At 43.1% G+C, this 21,569-nt stretch overlaps 1 protein-coding gene across 1 annotated transcript; it reads left to right on the forward strand.

The window, feature by feature from the left end:
- Positions 1-322: 322 nt before the first annotated feature.
- pparg (peroxisome proliferator-activated receptor gamma) lies at positions 323-19,714 on the forward strand. Its single transcript, XM_057029093.1, has 9 exons — positions 323-389; positions 11,292-11,636; positions 11,747-11,916; positions 13,682-13,820; positions 15,704-15,903; positions 17,083-17,206; positions 17,541-17,701; positions 17,789-18,032; positions 18,812-19,714. The coding sequence occupies exons 1-9, from the start codon at positions 338-340 to the stop codon at positions 19,057-19,059; spliced, it is 1,683 nt and encodes a 560-aa protein (XP_056885073.1). The 5' UTR covers positions 323-337; the 3' UTR covers positions 19,060-19,714.
- Positions 19,715-21,569: the final 1,855 nt, after the last annotated feature.

Genomic DNA, 21,569 nt, shown 5'->3' on the forward strand with positions numbered 1-21,569 from the left:
TTAGACAGAAGCAACTTGAAGTGATTTAAAGCGCCCGTTAAGGGTTTTAACGTACGGTCGATACTGATAGGTCACATTGCTCGTTGAAGTTTTTTCTGGTTTTTTTTATTTTTTGTTTTTAATAAGTTTTGTACTTAAGTAGTCCAGTAGCGTGTAGGTGGTGTGGCAAAGGGGCGGGGGTCGGATGGGTGTGTGTGTGTGTATTGTGTGTGTGTGTGTGGTGTGTGTGTGTGTGTGTGTGTGTGTCTTTGAGGGGGCCGGTCAAAGGACTGACAACTGGGACCCAGTCAGGTGTCAGTTTGTCCCAGTGTGGTCCAAGTGTGAGAGCAGGTTTGAGATGCAAACACCAGGGAGAGGTTTGAGCCAGCAAGGTGAGCAGAACTTCTCAGGTGAGTCCCGGATTCTGTCTGTGTCCCACAGGTGGGTGATGTCCACTCACCTGTGCGAACCTGCCAGATTCTGTTTTGGGTTTTTTCCTCTCATATTCACCGTGTTGTTTCTCCCCCGCCTGGCTCTGGTGTCATGCGTTATCCAAACAGGACCGTTTCGATGTTGCACAACCTTTATTCAGTTCCCTCTCTCTTTTTGTTTTGCATCGAATGGAAAAATCTCAGCCGTGACTCAGCACATGTGCAGCGTCTGACGTTTCTGTCCGATGATGTCTTAATTACTGGTTAATATTGCTAATCATATATCACAGTCAGCAGGGAAACCTTCGCCAGGGACTGAACCTTCTGTTATTGTTCATACATTTATGCATGAAGAAATTCAATCAAAGCGTCTGATATTCATAGTCTGTGAGACAGGTGTGGCGCAATTTGCAATGTCAGCTGGATCCGTCATTTTCCGTAGGATTTTATTCTACGTTTTTCTATTTAAGTCGATTCAGGGACACATCATTATTACAAACGTACATGTTATTCTGAATAAGGTTATGGAGATGTTAGTCTAACTTAATTAGCCCTTGTTCATAATGACGGTCACATATCTGATCATAGTTATGATATAAATATTGAAAGAGTCTTATTATTATTATTTTAAAAGTCATCCACAGAGATACAAATAAATACCAAAACTTGCCATGTTATTTCTTGGAGCACACATCAACGGTTCACACAAAGGTTTATGCAATCTTATTATCAGATAAACGGCACAATTAGATGATTAAATGCAATAACATGTTAACCTTGTATGCAATTTCAAATCCATCGGACTGACATCATGTGCGTAAGGGCTAAAATATGACCGCGGCTATAACGCAGCTATTTTAAAGTAGGAGAACTCATGACATATTTGTGGTTGGTTGAGACATCGTCCCTTTGAAAAGAGAAGTTATAAAAGGTCATTTCTCTAGGAATACATATTGCAGGTCAACGGTGCCCACTGCAATAGTATGGACCACATTAGAAGGTGAATGGAGTCCAACGTAGCAGAAACAAATCTCAGCCAAGTCAGTTGCTTTAACTCCAGAGTGCATGTGTAATGTCTTATTGAGTTATATAATTAATTATCTCGAGATCTGTTTGTGTGTGTGTGTGTGTGTGTGTGTGTGTGTGTGCAGCCAGTGAACACAGACGTGGACTTTGCTCTGTTGTCATAAATGAAAGGAGTGTCTCCACATACTATGTAATGTTTATGTTGTCCCTCACATGGCCTGAAACAGGTTGTTCACAATGTGCAGAGAACACGTGGATGTGGTCCGGGTCAACAAAAGTGAAAAGATTTGAGCACAAATTCTTCTTCTTTGAATGCGCCCACAGTCTGCAAGAGTGGTGAAAGTAGCGCCGGTGAGGTTGAAATCCCTGGTAAAAGAGTTAAATATGAAACTGCAGAGCTGTAGGAGGGCTTCATCAAAGGATAGATGTTTAACTGTGCAGTTAACGAGAGTCCCGCCTGCATCTGATTATCCACTTTCGCCTTCACGCCGTTGTTGTCGTGGTTGTCTTTAAAATTACATTTTTTATTTTTTACACAGCTTCTTGGCACGTTTAGCCTGATTCCAAATCTCAACTTTCTCAGAACTAAGGTGTTTTTGCACCGTGCGCGGGGACTTTTCATTCTTCCTGGAATAAATGCTCTCAATTATTTGGTTCATTGTTTAAAATAAGTTTTTAAAAAGTCAGCTGAACAAACTCAGTTATTTGGGTTGTAACTCATAGAAAGTTAAGTGGAACTTTTCATGGGGGAGTCACCACCAGGACACACAAGTCAGGTAACGCTAATTAAAAAAAACAAAAACCTAGATGAAGCATATCCTCAATACTTCACGTGATCCGGAACCGGGAGCTTTAGTTCTGGGTCAGAACCAGGGAGTCAGACGTGGTGGTGTGGCCGCTGGATGCTGACATGCTTGAATGATGTCCTGTGTCATCTTTTTTAAAACCTCAGTGGTTCAATACAGAAGAGTCACAGAAATTAAAGAGGAACAAAGCCTAACAGTATCTTTCCCTCTTCCTGGAGGACATTTTTGTCCCATAAATTATTTAATAATTAGAATTATTTAGAGAGTAGTTATCATTGGGAGAAAACACCATTTTTTTTAATATCAGTGACATTGTAGCTCCCAATGAGATAACATTTATTTGCCTTAACTGGATTTTGACCAGGCTTATAGAATAGAGCCCTCAAATGATGATGCTGTTGCCATTTTGGGGAAAAAATGACAGTGAGCAAGGTCGATACACAGTTTGATCAGAATGTTCCAGCAATTACCGGGAAATGGAGACCAGAGAATTGCTGTTGATGTAGAAGCAATACTTGAAAGCGATAGATATAAACCGAATTGTGTTGATGTTTCCACAGAAGGCAGGTAAACCTGACATCACCCTGGACGAGCCCTCCACGTGTCGTTTGTTCCCGTCGAACCTCCAGCCATCTCCCCTTTACGCGCATTTCCAAATTGGCTTCTGTCAGCGTTCCAAAAGCACGTGTTTACCGTATGTTCTGCGGGCAAGAGTCACGTCACCCGTTGTTTTGTTATTGTGCAGCTGAAAAACAGCTGCACGCAGTGTACTCCCATCCTTTCCTCTCCGCTTCGAGGAACAGGGCACGACCCCTCCAACGTGGCACCTCTCCCTCTTCCTAAGCCCGGTGCTATGCTCCTCTACCAAAATACAGTTTTACCAAAGAATTCCCCTGGGTGGAGGCCATGACTGGCTTTTTTGTCATTAGCATGCTAATAGCTAATCTCTGTGCTTCTGTCATGGTCATCCTGTGTTTATCCCTCGTGCCTCGTCTGTGATGCAACACATGGGCTTAAAGGTGCGTGTTTGTCCGTGTGTTGTTCGCCTGGCATAAAAGGTGTGACCCGATCCGTGCATTCGTCTCGCTGTGCGCACAAGTTTTCATACATCGGCGCGACAGCCATCCCAGTGTGTTAGCGATAGCGTGGCCTTGACAGCTTTCAGCGTTTCTTCCTCCTTATCTCGTAAGGAAACGCTTGAGGCTTCAGAGACACATCAGTTGTTACCTTAGAACGACTGTTGGTGTTCTCCCTGTCGCCCTGACCTGCTTCAGTATGTTGAGCATATCTGAAGTACTGTTGCGCTCACATGACCTTGCACGGGCAAAAATTATGTTTGTCCATTAATGTTTGTCCTTTCTTGCAGTTGAGGGGTTCGATGTGTTTATTTACACTGCGGCAGTGTTATCTGTGTGCGTGTGTGTGTGTGTGTGTGTGTGTGTGTTCAGGAAAGGAACAGCCCTCCAATCACAATGGATAATTAGGTGATGTGGAGAATATCAAAGCATGGTCTGTCAGATTGAAGAGTCAGATTGGAGCCTTTTGTTTGTGCGTTGTAATTGTGTGAGATTGTGATGGCGAAACCATTCGGGGGGTCTCTGCCGTGCAGAGGCTCACGTGCCGATCGTAAAGCTGACCATAACAATGGCAGGCGTGATGAAACTGCGCTTCGGTATGAACTTTTCAGGACCGCCTCACACGCGTTCATGTGTCTTGTAGCTAACATTGATTTACGTCCCACACACCTGACCTAACTTGTTACATTTACAGGTTAATGAAGCAAAAAAAAAAAAGAGTCGTACCAGTGAGGCACCTGGCTTGTGTGGAAAATACCGAAAATGGCTGCCATACCTTCATCCACCAAAATATAGACCTGGGCTTGTGCTGAAAACAGAGCTGCTAATCTTTAAAAGATCTGAGAGCTCTCGGAAAACATGTAGATCAACATTCTTGGCTGGAACAAATGTTCAGTGCGCCCGTCTACCAGCGGAGCAGCATCAATTGCTGTCAAGCTCATTTAAAAAGATGCCACTTTTGGCTACCGTTTGTCTCTCTGGGCTAGATAACACAGAGGCCAGTTGGCGTGACCTCCACATCACTCGTGTGTTTGTGAATATGATATCTGTGGAATTTAAAAGTGACAAAACTGTTCAGAATTAGTGAGCCAAGGTTAGGTTCGCTGTGACCTTACACGTGATAATTTAGCTGTGGATTTATTAGAAAATTTGCTTTTTGATTTAATTGTTTCAGGGTTGACCTAATACTTAAACTTGGGGGGGGTTCTGACATTGAGTTTAGGCGATTGTTGCTCACACTGGTGCGAAAATCATACACGAACCCTGAAATTTGAACCCTGAAATTTCACTCACTGCTCACATTTTACGACACACTTTATGGCACTTCTCCACACACATCCTTCGATCTTTGTGAGGACTTTCATTTAAAAATGCCTCCCCCAGCTCCTTACCCTAATCATCTGCACCCCCCCACCCTGACTTAAACCTGATCCTAACCTCAACCACATCTTAAGCCTCAAACAGTCCATTGAAGTTGCACCAGCCAAGACCTCACAATGTCCTTACTATTCTAGTAAAATATTTACTGTACTATGGTACTTGATATGAAGCAAGTGCAACAACATGCACACGCTCGCTTACAAACACACACTCACACACACACACACGCACGTTTGTGCTGCTACTTTTGTGGCCTGTGTTGCCAACCTGTTTGACGATATGATGCAGATTAAGGCAGTCAAACACGAAAGGCTCTGTTTCCGTGCAAATTTCTGCTGCCGAGTTTGGCTAAACTAGTGTGGACGTCAGCCACATCTGCGTCGAGTTTGAAAAGACGTCTTGGTTGGAAGACCCTGAAGCTTTTTTGTTCGTAAGTGTGAAACCGTCCGATGCTGAAGTCTCTCCGTTCGGTCTTCTAAACGGAGGCAAGTTCGCTCGAACAGAACAAACCGAGACATTAAGATGAGACGCGGTCACCTCATTATTGATCTGTTTGTGACCACAACAGAAAACAGCTCTGTCTGAGATTTTTGGTTTGGGATTTTTTTAATCAGCCCTTTTTCTTCTGCGTTTAGAAATGAGTGTGTCGCCGTTTTTCATGACAGCGACTGATGGAACTGTGGGGGAGAAGTGCAACTAGAGAGGCATGATGAGGTCGCCTGTCAGACTGAAGCAACAGGAAATCATCTGCATCTAATGTCTGCATTGTACACACAAACCCACACACGCGCGCACACACACACAATCACACACACACACACACAAAAATGCACACATCCACATCCATGGGTAGTCAAGGACTAAATACTAATATATATATACTAATACTATAAATGTACAAGAGGACTAGGACTTTCTCTCTGTCTTTCGCTCTCTCTCTCTCTCTCTCTCTCTCTCTCTCTCTCTCTCTCTCTCTCTCACACACACACACACACACACTGACCACATGATAGTTAGCTGTCTGAACTTCTGCTGAGCCCAGATTCTGCCAGGGAGAGAAAGAGAGATAGTGTGTGTGTGTGTGTGTGAGTGCGCGTGTGTGTGTGTGTGTGGGGGGGGGGTTCCTTTTCTATTGGTCATCACTTCCTGGGGAAAAGCAAAGTCTCATATATACACACACAAATGCCTTTACTGTCACTGCTGCCGTCACCCGTTCGCTGGTCACTGACCTGAAAATTAATTCAAAGTGAAGAATCGGGGTGAGTGTGAATACCCTGTGTGCGTGTGTGTGTGTGTGTGAGTTTTGCAAATCTTCTGTTCTGCTGGGCTGTTAGATCCAGTGAATGTTCTGTATTTTAACGTGGGTGTGTCGTGACGACCATCGCCTGGTGGTCAGTGATAAATGATCAGTTTGGTCATAAAAGGGCTCGTCACCCTCTGCAGTGAGGCGTCCTTGTACTATTACTGATTTTCTGAGAAATTATCTAAATAATGATCATTTTATCTGGTTTCCCAAACAACCAAGAGAAAGCAAAGGCATTAGTGACACAGAGTTTGTATAAAAAAACAATACCAACCTTCCCAACTTCTTTATACCTGTGCGTTTAATAGGATTATTGGGGTGCAGATGAGGGAATTCATTTTTTCGCATTTCAGTCACATTTCAGCCCCCAAGTTTAATGCAAACATGCATAAATACCATCATTGGCTCTTTACACTGAGACACAATTATTTTATTTGTGGAAATTTCACCGTCCTCCCCCACTACAGTAGTAGATTAGACCCACAAATGGTCAAACACGCAAAGTTGAATCGCTGCATAATTAATGGAAATGGAACAAACGTCTTTATTCGAATCAGTGAGGTACTCTTTTATGTCATCTGTAACCTTTACAGAGAACTCTTTTCCTCTAACTCAACGTTCACATTTACCTGATGTTTGTACAAGTTTCATAATGGTCTGTATGGTGAAACAATCTCTCTCTCTCTCTGGCACACACACACACACACACACACCCACACACACACACACACACTGTGCTGCTATCTTTGTGAGGGCTCTCTTTTATACGAAGGATTCCCCAGCCCTTTGTCGTTACCCCAAAAATCACGAGTAAAACTGAATCTGCGTCAGCTCTTATTCAAAATCAAGTGTAGACCTTCGCACAGACCTTTGAAGCTATGAGGACCAGCCAACACTTTCTCATCACCCAAAAAGGGTGAGGAGGATACAGGTGAAGAGTGCATCTTGGCCTCACTGTGTACTGTGTATAAAAGCGCGCGCACGCACACACACACACACACACACACCACACACACACACACACACACACAGAAAGACAGACAGACAGACAGAAAAATTAAACTCATCACTATGAAACCATGTCTAGGTTCTTTTTTAGTCAGTGTGCTGCCAAGCAGACTCACATTGTGGTATAGATCCTCCCACCGTGCTCGTGGTTTTAGTAAACTGAAATAAGGCTTTCAGGCGCAGAAAAAGGGGACCCTAACCCTCTCACACTCATCTGCCTGTTGCGTCTTCACACCAACAAATTTAAAAAAAGTGCAGATTTCCTGCCCATTTCCTGAAGAGTGAGAGCATAATAGAAACTGTTGAAGCGCTGACACTATCAGCTAATTTATTTAACATGTGATTTTAAGCCCCCTGCGCTATAGTGTGAAATATACATATATGCCCTTTTTAAAAAAAAATAAAAAAAAATCAGCTCCTTACAACTTGATATTTTAGAAACTGAATGTTCAGCCATATTAAGAGGACGTGGGGGTCGGCAACAGGAACAAATGCAAGCACACTTAATCATTTTGGAGAAATGGCTGAGACGCAGGCTTCACACAGACGTGTCTTTGTTCGAGTCAGTGACACTGAACCACATGATTAGGTTTTTTTTTTCCTACATCAAGAGGTCAGGAAGTCACAGAGCTTTGTGCAATAACTCTCATTTGTCATCGCGTCACCCGTACGCACATTTACATTGTCAGGGCAATTTTTTGATGATTTAAATGGTTCACTCAGCAAAAAGGAAAAACGCACTTTGGTCTAAAAGGGAAACAATCCACGCTGTCATTTTATCATGTGATCACGTCACACATGTCTCTTCAGAATTTCTGTGGCTTAATTTGTGATAAAAAGTGAATGAACGTTAAAAAATGAAAAAAGAGGATTATCTCCCAGGATAGTTATCTGCTTTTAGATTTTTCCAAGACAGTAAATGTTACTGGCTGCCTCAACCTCAGTGTGGTTGCATACAGGTCAGGGTGGGAACTTTTTTTGTCTAACAGCACAGATAAGAGCGTTAATGCCCCTGAATGCAGCAGGGCGAGTTTCGCCTTTTGTCTCCCACATAAATACGCGAAACGGCTTCAGCGGTGACTTTCCTCATCTGAAGTCCTCACATTGTCTTTGTTCGACTGTTAACCAGCTCACTCTGCTGCTGTGTGGGTGGTTTCTACACCCTAGAAGAGGAAAACTGACGATGATACTACAAATTACACTTTTTTTAAAAGAAAGCTTTCTGAGGTGAACTCATTCATAAAATCCCACACGTTCTTTTATTGTGCTCGGGGTTAGACACTCCACTCCACCTCATGTTGACTGTTATGTAGATGGCAGATATGGATATAGATGAGGGAGATAATCGTGTAAAGGCTGCCTCACACACCTTGTTTCCGTGAGGGCCCGTCACTACAGCAGCCTGCTAGACCAGCCTACCAGTTTGACGTTAGCCTTTATTATATCACGTCCGAGACAATAGCTGATAGAAAGCACTCCTACATGCTGCTTTCTCAACGTGAAGACAAGTTCTGACATGTGGAAATCTGAGAATTGGCGAGAGGGAACCGGTACGCCTGTCACGCATGTGCTCACACACACATGCCTTTGTAAACACAAGACACACTGCAGAAACTACACTGATCATCGGTCACCTTTTATGGCGTCTGACAGGCTGTTTGACCACGCAGAACCGACTCGCAGAATTCGGCATTATTAGCAAACTCTTCTCCTCCAGGAGATTTGTGCCAACTTGTTTCTGTGGAACAATGTCACGCGAAGCTCTTTCCCGAGGTGCATCAGGTGGCTCCAGCAGGCCACAGCTATCAAGGATACTTTTGCATTTTGCTGTGTGGAGGCTGTCGGCCTTTGTAGGAATCAGCTGTATGTTTTGCTCTTTAGATGAGTTCGACTCAGGCAAGAATCAAAGAACCCTTTATTGCCGCTATAAAAGCATTATATGTGGTTAAATGATGTAAGGGGCAAATTATATGTTGCTTTCTTAGATAACAGATTACTTTAACACAAGTAGGTTGAATGTTTCTCCCTCATTTCAGTTCATTTAAGAATTTATTCCTATCGCCTAGAATTTACAGGTTCAAATGCCATTGCTTTTTTCTAAATATGAAAAAAGCCCTAACCCTAACCCTAACCCTAACAATAAACATCTGTAATAGAAATATTTGTAGATTGGGGTGTGGCAAAAGTCCAGTTGTTGTCCAGATGCTCCCATAATACTCCTGATAATTAATGGGTTGAGGACTACGGTTCATATTTTGCAATCTCAATGCCAAACTTTCATAAGTGGAATAGTTTATGGAGTTTCAACTATTGGTTTGTGAACGCAGCTCCTCCTTTAGCAAATATAACATTGGCTTTTCCACAATTGTGATAATCAATCACTTAAACTGGTCAAAAATGTGTCAAAGCAACCAACAGAAGTCATCACACAGTTACCCGACTGTCTGCGTTGCAGTTTGAGTTATTTTATCTGTACTCTTTTATACAGTTGTTTTTTTGTTTTTAAAAAAGGCTGAATAAATACGTGCTGACCTAAATCGCATGGATATCACACTAACATATATACACATACACACACACCCTTCCTTTACTGTTCCATTTATTTTAAGTGTAGATCAGCTGGCACCCAGCCAAAGACTGGGGAAAACCGGAGGTTCCCTGGTTATTAATAGTCAGCATTTTCCCCTTCAGGAGCGTCCAAGACTGCTGAGGCCACAACCTGCGGACACACCAACACCCTCTCCTCTCTGATCCTGGAACAATATCAGAGTCAGTGTGAATCTTAAGTGGGTCCCCTGCTGATTTTCTTTGTCACGGTCCAAACAAGTAAAACGGAAACAATAAGTATTTGAGAAAGGAGGATGTTTGCTCCGCAGGGATGTTTTCCAACTAATTTGGAACCATTTCAAGACATTCCCATACGCTGTGCCACTGTGCCATCCCAGCGTGGCTATTTTAGTTCTGACCTGTTGTATAATGCAACGCATTCTTTGTTACATTTTGTTTTTTCCAAATCAGGCACTCGAAGCTGATTAGAGGTGGTTTATTTTGAGAACTCTGCACTTTCACTCAATTGATTATTTATAAGTTGTTAGCAGTTTGTTGTTTCCTTCGCTTATTTTAAATCAAGGTCAGAGCGTGCATGACTTTCCCCAAGTAAGAAAGCATGGAAGAAAAAATAGGTCCAGCATTTAGTTTCCCCTTCTTTCTAGTGAAATCTAAATGAAATACTGCATTGTTTCTACCCACATATTGTAAAATACATACATGAACATGACAGTCATAAATTCCTTCATTATGTCAGTTAGGAATGCTGGCTTTAATGCTGCTGAGTCCTGGTTAGGTTAATGTGCAGCCTTGTGTGTTTTGGTGCACACTGCGTTCGACTGACTGGACTTTAACCACGTCTGCAGGTTTGGTTCCTCCAATGTCTGATCAGAGTTAGCCATTACAATGACAGAAGTGTCAATATTTAAAAAGCGGCCTTCAAATTGGTTCCCAAGATCTCGCGAATGTTCAAAATTTATTGCTCAATATTCAAAATGTGTGTTCATGTGACCGATACTGAAAGAAATGATCGTATTCAACCAGTCCTGTCTTTTCATTCCAATGCTGTCTCATCATAAAATCTAACAAAAACTCCATAATCCCTTAAGACAGATCCACACCCACATTTTAGGGGTTCTTCTATTTATTTCTCACATTCATTATCCTCCCATCGTGTTTTGTAGCAGCCAAGTGGTTAGAAAAAGCAAATCTGTACCAAAAAAAAAACACCCTCCCTGGTGGAGGTATAAAGGACTGCCAGATGACGAGTGCAGAAATGTTGGCAAGAGTGAATTTGGGAGGACGGAGGCTCAGTTGGTTTCCTTTGTAAATGATCAGTGTGTCTCCTAATGACTGAAAATAGACAAGTCTCCTGACAGCAGGAAAATCTCACCGTCCCCCGGAAGGTTTTCTCTGAGACAGAACCTCAAACAGTCCCGACTTTCTCCACGATTCGGTTGACAGCGGCGGAGGAAGACGGCATCTGGAGGCGCCCTTCATGTCACAATACCCCCCCCCCCCCAGATAACAGATTGCAGACACGAACTTGTGGACAGTTGCGTGCATGTTTGCAGTGCATATGTTGGATCTTCTGCGTGCAGGCCTGTTTACACATCAGCATGTCTGCTGGCCGGTGCATATTTCCATGGTTCCCTGTTTTTATCTTATCCCCCCTTCCGTACTTCTTCCTCCCCTCTTCTCTCCGCTGCCTAACGCGCTGTTTTCTTTCAACAAGGCCACACACGGTCAGCAGAGGATATTGCATCAGCTGCGGCGTCACCGCTTCATCTGTGTCTTTTTGCAGCGGACATGGTGGACACCCAGCAGCTCCTCGCCTGGCCTGTCGGCTTCAGCCTGAACAGCATGGACGTGCCAGAGCTGTACGACCACTCCCACAGCCTCGACCTGAAGCATCTGACCACGTTTGACTACGCTTCCATCTCATCTTCCTCCACCCAGTCCTCCATGTCGCCCTCTCTTGTAGCCTGCATCTCCCCCGCCGATATGGCCTATGACCCCAGCCCTCCGCTGAGCGAGGAACACCTGACCAACATGGACTACTTGAACATGCACAGCTGCAGTAAGTCCACTCAGTTTTCTGTACACTGCGTTGCCCCACAGCGCGCTAACTGAGTTCAAAGACAAAAAGCTTTATCTCTTGGTGTCCTGCCTGCCTGATTCTTCTCCCAGACTCAATCAAGCTGGAGCCAGAGTCGCCACCGCAGGTCTCTGAAAGTCCCGTCATGCTCAAAATCCCAGACGACACATCGACGTCGGCAGCATTAAACATCGAGTGTCGAGTGTGTGGAGACAAAGCTTCAGGGTTTCACTATGGCGTCCATGCCTGCGAGGGCTGCAAGGTAAGAATGGGAAAGGTCTCTGATCGAGCTCCAGTGAACAAATATCCTTACATTTACGGGTTCATTCAAGGTAACAACTGTTACCTGACATTTTCTAAAAAGGGTAAAAGAATGGTGTCTTCTACCGCTAAGCTAGTTCATTCTCTTCTGAATAACATTCAGTTCTATATTCCATATCTTTGGCCTTGCAGTCAAAACACGAAGCAGGAAGCTAAAACATCCAGTAATTGGAAATAAAAATAAGTTGTCCTGTTTGACAGATGGCTTTCTTTGTTTTTCCGGAGAAACGACCTCCGTTCATTTGGGAAATGCATTGTGGGTTAAATTTTGATTATATTTCTGCTTGTTGCATGCAGCAATAGTGAGATTTGAATATTGGGCCAGACTCTCTTTGGCTGTCACTCTGTCATGTTGGTGGAATAAATAATTCAGTGGTGATGGGAGGTGTGAGGTTTATCTCTCTGATGTCTTTCACTTCAGCCACAAGCTCGGAACGTTGTCATTCTGCAGGCACCTCTGCAGCATCTTTGAAATCCCCACTGTCTTTAAACACAACTAATGCAGTGGGTGAAGTTTCACATGTGCTTCCATTTTCTTTGAAATATTGAGACATGAAGAGGTGGTGTCAATTCTGACACTGGTGTCTGCAGACAGAAGCAGCAGCCTTTTACTTCTCTCTTTTAAAGATACAAATCTCTCCAAACAAATCATTCTTGCAGGATAGTGTACATTCTGTAAAGAAATATGTACTACATGTACCCCTGCTGTAACACAAAAAACAAGACAGAAATGCAAAACATACCAACGCATTGTTGGTATTTCTAAAAGATTCACAGATTCAAATATTTGCCCTACATGTAACAAATAATAGTGAAACATCTGTGTTATAGAGACAAATCTATAAATAACCAATATCTTCTGCCCTCTCATTCTTACCAGTGATCAGAAAATAACTCCCTGACACAGTTGGGCTTGTTGTGTTGTATTTATTAGGGGGATTGTGTTCGTACTGTAGCTCCCGAGGCTGAATGAAGCTTCTGTGAGGTACAGTAGTTATTGTTCTACGTGAGTCCCGGGGGAGATGCTGCAGAAGTGGGGGTCAGCCAAGCAGGCAAGGACTTAATTGTTTCAAAACAGAAAACATTCTTTATTGAGGTGGAGCGTTGACCCCCTTCAGTTTCCTTCTTCTTTAAATAACGCGTGATTCAAAAAAATAGCTCCTGTGGTTGACAGGAATGCAGATGTCAAACACATCAGCATCCAGTTTGGGATCCGTGTGCTTCCGGAAAAAAAAAATAAGAGGGGGCTTATGGAATTCTGGGTAATGTGCTGCTATATTCAGTGCAGCTCGCCATTCAGTTTCTCTCTGTAGGCAAACAGTACAGCTATTAAAAACGGTGACTGTTTAAAGGCGAGTTTGACCGTAGCTGCATTGTAAATAGCAGAGATAAGCGACTCTTTGGGCTCAAGGTTAAACACATCAAAGCGTGAAGCCACAGTGAAGCATAAGTTGTTTGAAGCTAACTGGGACTTAATGATTTCCCCACTAATTTAAATTAGCAATGCAAACAGAAATTTCCATTAAAAGTAAAAATTGAATTTATTTTATTTTATTTTTTCAAAAACGATGATGCATAAGAAGTTCCCATTGTTTTGTTGGTGCATGTTTTATTACTAAATAAGACTTTTCTTTCATGATCTAAAACAAAACATTTGCGCTAAACGTTAGCAATAGCTGAAGCAAATATCTCCTCTTTTCTTTTAGGGTTTTTTCAGACGCACCATCAGGTTAAAGCTGGTCTACGATCACTGTGATCTTCACTGTCGCATTCACAAGAAATCCCGCAACAAATGCCAGTACTGCCGCTTCCAGAAATGCCTCAACGTTGGCATGTCACACAACGGTAAGATGGTGGTGACACCGCGTTGCTCCCCTCGTTGATGCTTCTTTGTAACTGTGGCGCAGGAAGCGACACCTTCTGCCTCAGTGTACAGCGCCAGGATCTACACCACATAGCTGTCACTTTATTCTCAAAGCTGTGCACAGATGCGGGTGTCGTTGCTTCCTCCGTGCTCTTTAGTTGACCCTCGTGCCGCACTATACTTTCCTGCACTTAAATCATGTGGTAGCTGCACTAAAAAGGCAGTGAACTGCTGCACGTGAGGAGGCTGCCCAGCACTCTGCTCACGCTTCACTGCTGCTAGTTCCACTTGGAGGTTTGGTGGCACATCTGAGACCCCTGCTGTGGTTTTAGCTGGAACAACGTGGGCACTGTCAGTACTCTCAGTACTGAAATCTAAGTAGCTTATTAAGTTGATTTTCTGAATAAGAAACAGTGTGATTTCCATTTGAATAGCTAGCTGTTTAACTTTTATTCAAAATCGTACAGTTACCGAACATAACATTAGTTTAACACTGTCAAGAAAACTGATTTTTTTAGATGAGGGATCTTGATAAAAACCAGTTTGTGCAGTATAACCCTGCAGTTTAATGATTAGAGGTATATGCTGTTATTGGCTTTAGTATTATGGATGACAGCTCACTGTGTCCAAACAGATTCTACAATGATTTAAAAAAAACAGTCATTGTCCTGTGCCTGTGATCCCCCCCAAACTTTATTTTTCTACCTGTTACATCAGTCACTGACCGTGACTGGTGAGTGTGCTCATGTTTAGGCGTGCACACAGCGACACTGGCAGCTCCCTTTTGTCACGTTTGCACGTTCTGAGCAACAACAGTCGTCACTTTGCTGCGTGGATCTAACGTAATACTTACATACATGTATTAGGTAAACTCGTTAACAGATTCTAAAATGTTGTCCAACACACTAATGCGCTGAAAAGCCACAACTTTGCAATATTCTGCAACAGATTCAACTGAGATCGGTTAAAAACCTTGAGAATGACAGATTTGTGATTGAATTGTGTTGTTTTTGGATACAAAAAGCTGACAGCGTTCTCTTTCCGTTCACCTGAAGACTCTCTTTTGCAGAACACCGAGTGCCTCGCGTATCAGACGAGTTATTTTTTTATGAGGCTCAGCTCTGCAGATTGTCTTTGCGTGTTTTTATTCAATCAATGATTGACACATCGGCGTACATGGACCTCAACTGATCCTGCCAACCTGCTGTGTCACTGCGGCAGGCTTGTTGCCAGCAAGAAGGAGGGCCGCTTTAGTTTGTATTCATTTGCCTAAGGCGTGCGTTCATCGGCCCGTCTGCGTTACGCAATCACCGGCTGCAGTCAATGCAGTGCATGTTTGGATAGACGGATAATTGATCACATCCACTAACAGAAAAAGAGGGATTAGCTATTTCACAACACATCGGATTTCAGTGAGAGTAGAGTAAAAAAGAAAAACACACGTTCAATGCAATATCTTCATTACAGATACGCCTTTGTAATGCATAATGTCACTATTGTTATCGACTGATACCACATTAAAGACTTGGGCTTTAAAATAAATAAAACTTTGGCCGGGGGAGGGGTCAAACTGCGTGAAAAACAGCCGTAATCAGAGCAGACATGATTAATAATTGTCCCATCATGCATTCATGCACCATAGGTGCTCATCCATAAAGGTTATTACACAGACTGCAGGTCCACACTGTGGCATTTATGATCACATATTAAAAATACAAATTAACTTTCAGCTCTAAATTAGTTCAACGTGATCAGATAGGAAAGAGATTTGCAGTGTCTCTGCGGAGACTATAGTTTTTATTTGTCGTCTTACTTTCAGTCTGCACGTTTAATGTCGTTTGTGTGCGTGCGTCTCGTTTCCCAGCCATCCGATTCGGACGAATGCCTCAGGCCGAGAAGGAGAAACTGCTGGCGGAGTTCTCGTCCGACTTGGAGCACATGCACCCAGAGGCTGCGGATCTGAGGGCGCTGTCCCGACATCTGTATGAAGCCTATCTAAAGAACTTCCCCCTCACCAAGGCCAAGGCCAGAGCCATCCTCTCTGGAAAGACCGGAGACAAAGCGGTAGGCATTGCCGACTGTAATGTTACCTCCTTCTCTGAGCCGCTGGACTTGTTTCTTCCTTGTTTTCAGCTTTTTCCTCAGTCAGCTAGCAGTAGCTGTGTGTTTTACCCTTATTTAGTTCGGCTCTTTTATTTGTGCTCTGAAAGAGGAAGTGGATGGGCAGGTTTCTGCAGGTCTCGGCCTTCAGAAAACAGCTCATGTTGCAGTGGTCAAAGCGTAAGAAAGCAGCAGATGATATAGGAGCATAACACACAGCTGTGGGCTCAGCAGCCGTCATAATAATTTAAAAAGACCTCTAAGAATTCATCTGTCTCCTTCGAAGCACCGCAAACAATCTGAAACAAGCAAGGATGCCTTCACATCCTTTTTTTCCTGTGATTTTATATGTATAATATTTAAAGGCCCCATCAGAAATGTGAAACAACAACATGTGAGGCTTCATCAATCATCACAGGCCATTAAGACGCCACAGCCAATCCAACTATACGAGTTTCCTTATCATAAGCGGGTTTATCAATCTCGGCTTGATTCCAATGCGAGAGAAAGGTCTCTCGTGCCTCCCGTGTTTCTGCTCTTTGTCGTGACTGCGTAGTTAAAACAGGGCTTCTTCAGCTGGGAGCCCAAGTCTGCTGCCTGGCAACAGATACTCGCTCAGCCTGATTAATTCACCTTTTGATTCACAAAAGCATCGCTGACTTTACTTTGCTGCAGGCTGTCTTGTTTCATCCGTGTTCACGGATGAAAAAGGAGGGTTTGAGTGCATAAATGGTGTCATTCATGTGTTGGGCTGGTGCGTGTCTGCACTGGAGCTTCAACAGCAGCTTCATTCATCCTCTTGAAAGTGATGCCAGAGCCTGCTTGTCTTGATTTCTTTATTTTAAGAGACCTGAAAAGACCTGAAATATTTTGGCCAGGATTGGCTTATTCCTCAAGAAATGGGCCTAAATTTCTACTAAATGTTCTTCATAGCTTCAGCTGGCCCTAAACACAGCTGTTAGATTTTTAACATGAATGCACAACGGAATTGCTAAAGTTGCTAAACTAATATTTCATTGGTCCCGAAGCTGATTGAAGCCTGCGCCGTCGGCCTGTGTCATTTTGACTGTTCTGTATAAAGATATGAGGAGCTGGGGGACACGTTTTCACTTTAATGTCCCCTTATTATCCACTCTCTACCAGCCTTTTGTCATCCACGACATGAAGTCTCTAATGGAAGGCGAGCAGTTCATTAATTGCAGACAGATTCCCTGTCAAGAGCATCATCAGCAGCAGCTGGCGCCCGCCCTCGCCCCAGGATTCGCAGGTTAGACGCACATGGTCTGAAGTGACTTTTCAAATCCAGCTATCATGAGATTATCTTCTTATCTGTTATATAAATAAAAACATTCCACATATCTGTGGTGATTCATTGGTCTGGAGGGAGCGTACAATCAATTAGTTATCAATTCATGCTCCCACATGAGACGTCCGGCAGTTTTATAGCTCACTTTAGGTCAAAGATTTCAAAATATCTTTTTCATTCACTGAAGCATCGACATATTGTGTCCGTCGCTGCACCACGGCCTTTAGAGCTTGGCGAAAATACATCCAGTGTTTCCATCCCTGAAAGTCAGATCACACGTCTCATCCAAACACAGGTCTCACTGAAGCTCACTGCGGGTCAGACGGCAACATTTCCGATGAGCTGGAGCTGCGTTTCTTTAACAGCTGTCAGTCTCGCTCCGTTGAGGCAGTGAGAGAAGTGACTGAGTTCGCCAAGAGCATCCCAGGCTTCATAGACCTGGATCTCAATGACCAGGTGAGAAGAACCGCTGATATAAAGGAACAGACAAAGCACGGTCAGACTCAACTTCGACTCTTCAGTGTGTCTTTATTCTCGCCGCAGGTAACGCTGCTGAAGTACGGCGTGATTGAGATCCTGATCATCATGATGGCACCGCTGATGAACAAAGACGGGACCCTCATCTCTTATGGACAAATCTTTATGACGCGGGAATTCCTCAAGAGTCTCAGGAAACCCTTTGGTCAAATGATGGAACCGAAATTTGAGTTTTCTGTCAAGTTCAACACTCTGGAGCTGGATGACAACGACATGGCCCTATTTCTGGCCGTCATCATCCTCAGCGGAGGTTAGTTAGTTACGTTGTTCTGAGCCCGGATTTTCGGCGTAGCTTTCATTTTAAACCCACAACGGATGTGTTTCCTAGTTTCATAGAAGGATCGTACCACATATATAAAAGACGATGGACTTATTCAATATGATTGTACACTAAAGCAAAAAGGGTCCTAGGGAGCACCCTTGAGGGACGCCAGAAAAAGACATGTCAGACACTGTCACCATTTGGCCCGGTTTCTATTCCCCACTGCACACTGACGCAACTTCTGAAATAGTTTACACTTTTGCTATAAAACTCTGTAGTTTGTAAAGAGTGCTTATTGTTTCTTAATAGTAATTTACTGGCGGACTGGGTACATTAGGACAGTCCACATAAAGGTCAGTGAGCAATAAAAACTATAAAAAAGGTCCGACTGTATGGCCCACCTTGAACTATTTATCAGGCTCTTCTGACAGGCGCAGGATATTATTGCTGATCTTTTTTTTCTTTGGTCACGCAATCCCACTTTAAAACCTCTTTGTCATCTTCTAATAATCCTCAATTGGCTATGGGTGCCTGATAAAAGTTAAGCCTTGACCTGATGCGGATACAAATCAGGTCAATAATTAACTGAAAGGACGGAGCCTGGCGCTCCGAGTGTAGATAACAGAGCTTTCATAAAAGAGCATTCCTGTTACAGACACGGAGAATCCGTTATAATTTGTAGTTTCCAGCAGCTCTCGATGCAGGGTCACTGCTTTCTATTGACTCCTTGCCCCATCCTCAAAAGATGTGTCACTTGTCTCACCCAGACCGTCCCGGCCTGCTGAACGTGAAGCCCATCGAGCGTCTCCAGGAGACGGTGCTTCATTCGTTGGAGCTGCAGCTGAAGATCAGCCACCCAGACTCTCTGCAGCTGTTTGCGAAGCTGCTCCAGAAGATGACCGACCTGCGCCAGATCGTCACCGACCACGTCCACTTCATCCAGCTGCTGAAGAAGAGGGAGGTGGACATGTGTCTGCACCCGCTTCTGCAGGAGATCATGAAGGACTTGTACTGAACATGGACCAGGAGAGAAAAAGGTGTCGGCGTCTTTAAGAGAAATGTGAGGTTGCCGGAAAGGTTGACTGAAAAGAGACGAGGACGAATGAGAGAATCATGAAATACGTCGAGGCAGCGGCATGAGAGAACCGAGCGGCGCGGTCATGGAGGGACTGCTGAACCTGGACAGTTTTTAGTTGCCTCCAACTCAAAACTGCACCCGGCCGCAACTATGGGGACAACATGACAGAATGGGATGAGCTGAGGCTTATCTGGGCTGTGTCATGAGGAAGAAATATCTGAATATTTTACACACACTGTAGGCAGGAGCCCATTTCAGAACTAATGTGAAAACACACACACACACACACACATGCAGATTATCAGATTATTATTTTCATGAGAAAGTGTGAAGCCAGCGACAGGCACGCGTCCAATCTTATTTGTATGCCATATTGTGCCTTTTCTAACGCCATTTTAAAACGTGGGATATGTAACGCAATAGTATATATTTGTTATGGACATTATTTTTGTATAAATGATTGTCGGCCTGAGTTGTTGACCCTTCAGATCAGATTTCTTTTTTCTTTTTTCCTGGGAAATTGAGATGCAGACCGCCAGATCGGATGGATGCCTCAGCTGCAAATAAAAAAAAATCCTTTTTTTTTAAAAAATCTTGTGTGGCCTCACTCTTCAGATTTCCAAAATGCACATCCGACATACAACCCTGAAGCGTGCCAGTAACTCTTGGAAGCATTCTGGGTGGTTGTTACACCAGCTGCCCTCAGTGTGTGTTATCAAACACACACACGCACATGATTGCGACATCTGAACTCCACTGAACTGAGCCAGTGACTAAAGTCTGTGAGTTCAGATCTCATCGGACGTGGAAATGCTTTGACTGGTGTAACTATTCGGGAGGAGTGAGAGTCAGATCAGCACCGCACATTCATTTACATTGTCTGGATTTTTCTGCATGTAAGCAAGCGCACAGTCAGAGCACACTTGAGATGACGGATCTGTGTTCGGTCGCCTGCGACACTTAGATCAAGTTTTACAAATTTATGGATCAGTGGAACCTAAATATTAGTCAGCCTTATTAAAAACACCTGGTAATGTATGTCTGGATACACCGTACACACTGTCCTCTTAGGATTCTTCCTTTCTCTCAAAATCTGTGTATGTATATGAGGAAAAAACAGTTTAAATTCATGACCAATTCCAGTATCTTTAATTTATACTTGTCATACCATCAGCCTATTGTGGTGTTAAAGTCCATCAGTATTAGCAGATAAAAAGTTTATTGATATGAGAAACAGTCATTTATCTTGATTATGTATAGCTCTTGTGTAGAAAGACTAAAAATGAAAAAAAAACTACTAACACTTGTTCTTCCATGAAAGTAAGAATCATAAATTGAAAATTGTTAGGTAAAAGTCAAAGTCAACCTCATCAATACTAGTAAATGTAAATGAAAACTAGTAAAAGTAAAAGTCCATGTTTGTCTGTAGCCTTCTACAGAGCATAGGCGATCCGACCAAAAAGTACCGAGGAAGATTAAGGGAAGAGGATTATTGTCATATGTCAAAGCCAATCTGTCCTTGAAGTTAAAATTTTCGATGTATGTGTGAGGAAGACAGAAATAACTTTAGGAAGACACTGGGAGATGATCTGTGAAGGAACATGAGGAACGTGGATGAGCTGTAGGAAAGAAAAAAGAAGATGAGATTAGAGTCGGAGCGTGAGAATGTTAAAAACTCTAAAAATAACAGTCTGGATTGGGAGATGATGGTGGGAGGACTTCTGGCTCTGAAGATGATGACAGCCCTCCTGAATGGCCGATGATGGTTATGAAATGCGGGGCTTTTTATGTTGACTCAGCAGATCCTCGTTTTGTTACGGCTGAGCTCTCCGCTGCCCGGACACTGCCAAGATTCTTGAGCTGGGGATCTGCCAGTTTCATTTTTTTCCCACAAAGTTTATTTCTGCTCTCCAGTGACACCGGCTGCGATTGAGTCGAGGAGGTTTTGTTTTTGTCTAATTTCCTTAAGAAACGGCAGCTTTCCTTTAACCTCTTTTGTTTTTCCGGACCGGAGAGGAATTCAACTCCCACCAGGGTGTGGTATCTGCGAGTGGATCCCCATTTCTGAAGGGATCCACCTGCTACTGTGAGACAAACAACACAAATCCCTGACTGTTTCCACTAAAGTCTACACATTAAATCTATAAAAACTTGATTAAGAATCGTAACTAATCAGTGTTCAGCATCAAATATGTCTAATATAAAATGTGTTATTTTCCAGCCGTCTTTGATTTGTCGTCAATTACTGATATAAAACTGTAATTTTCATTATTTTCTTTATTAATACTAAAAATTTGAATGTCACCTTTTGTGTGCATAACTCAACTATAACTTGAAGTGGGACAAATGTTAAAATGTTGTTTGGATCATTTTGATTCAAGATTGAAAGATTTAAAAGTGCAAAAGTCTAAATTTTTACTCCTTTTTTTCATCTACATCAACTAAAA

Source organism: Takifugu flavidus, chromosome 4 (assembly GCF_003711565.1).
Source record: "Takifugu flavidus isolate HTHZ2018 chromosome 4, ASM371156v2, whole genome shotgun sequence".
NCBI lineage: Eukaryota > Metazoa > Chordata > Actinopteri > Tetraodontiformes > Tetraodontidae > Takifugu > Takifugu flavidus.

Coding starts and splice junctions, on each gene's coding strand:
- pparg (XM_057029093.1), top strand. CDS start 338: ATGCAAACACCAGGGAGAGGTTTGAGCCAGCAAGGTGAGCAGAACTTC. Junction 11,637..11,746: donor CTTGAACATGCACAGCTGCA/GTAAGTCCACTC, acceptor TTCTTCTCCCAG/ACTCAATCAAGCTGGAGCCA. Junction 13,821..15,703: donor CGTTGGCATGTCACACAACG/GTAAGATGGTGG, acceptor CTCGTTTCCCAG/CCATCCGATTCGGACGAATG.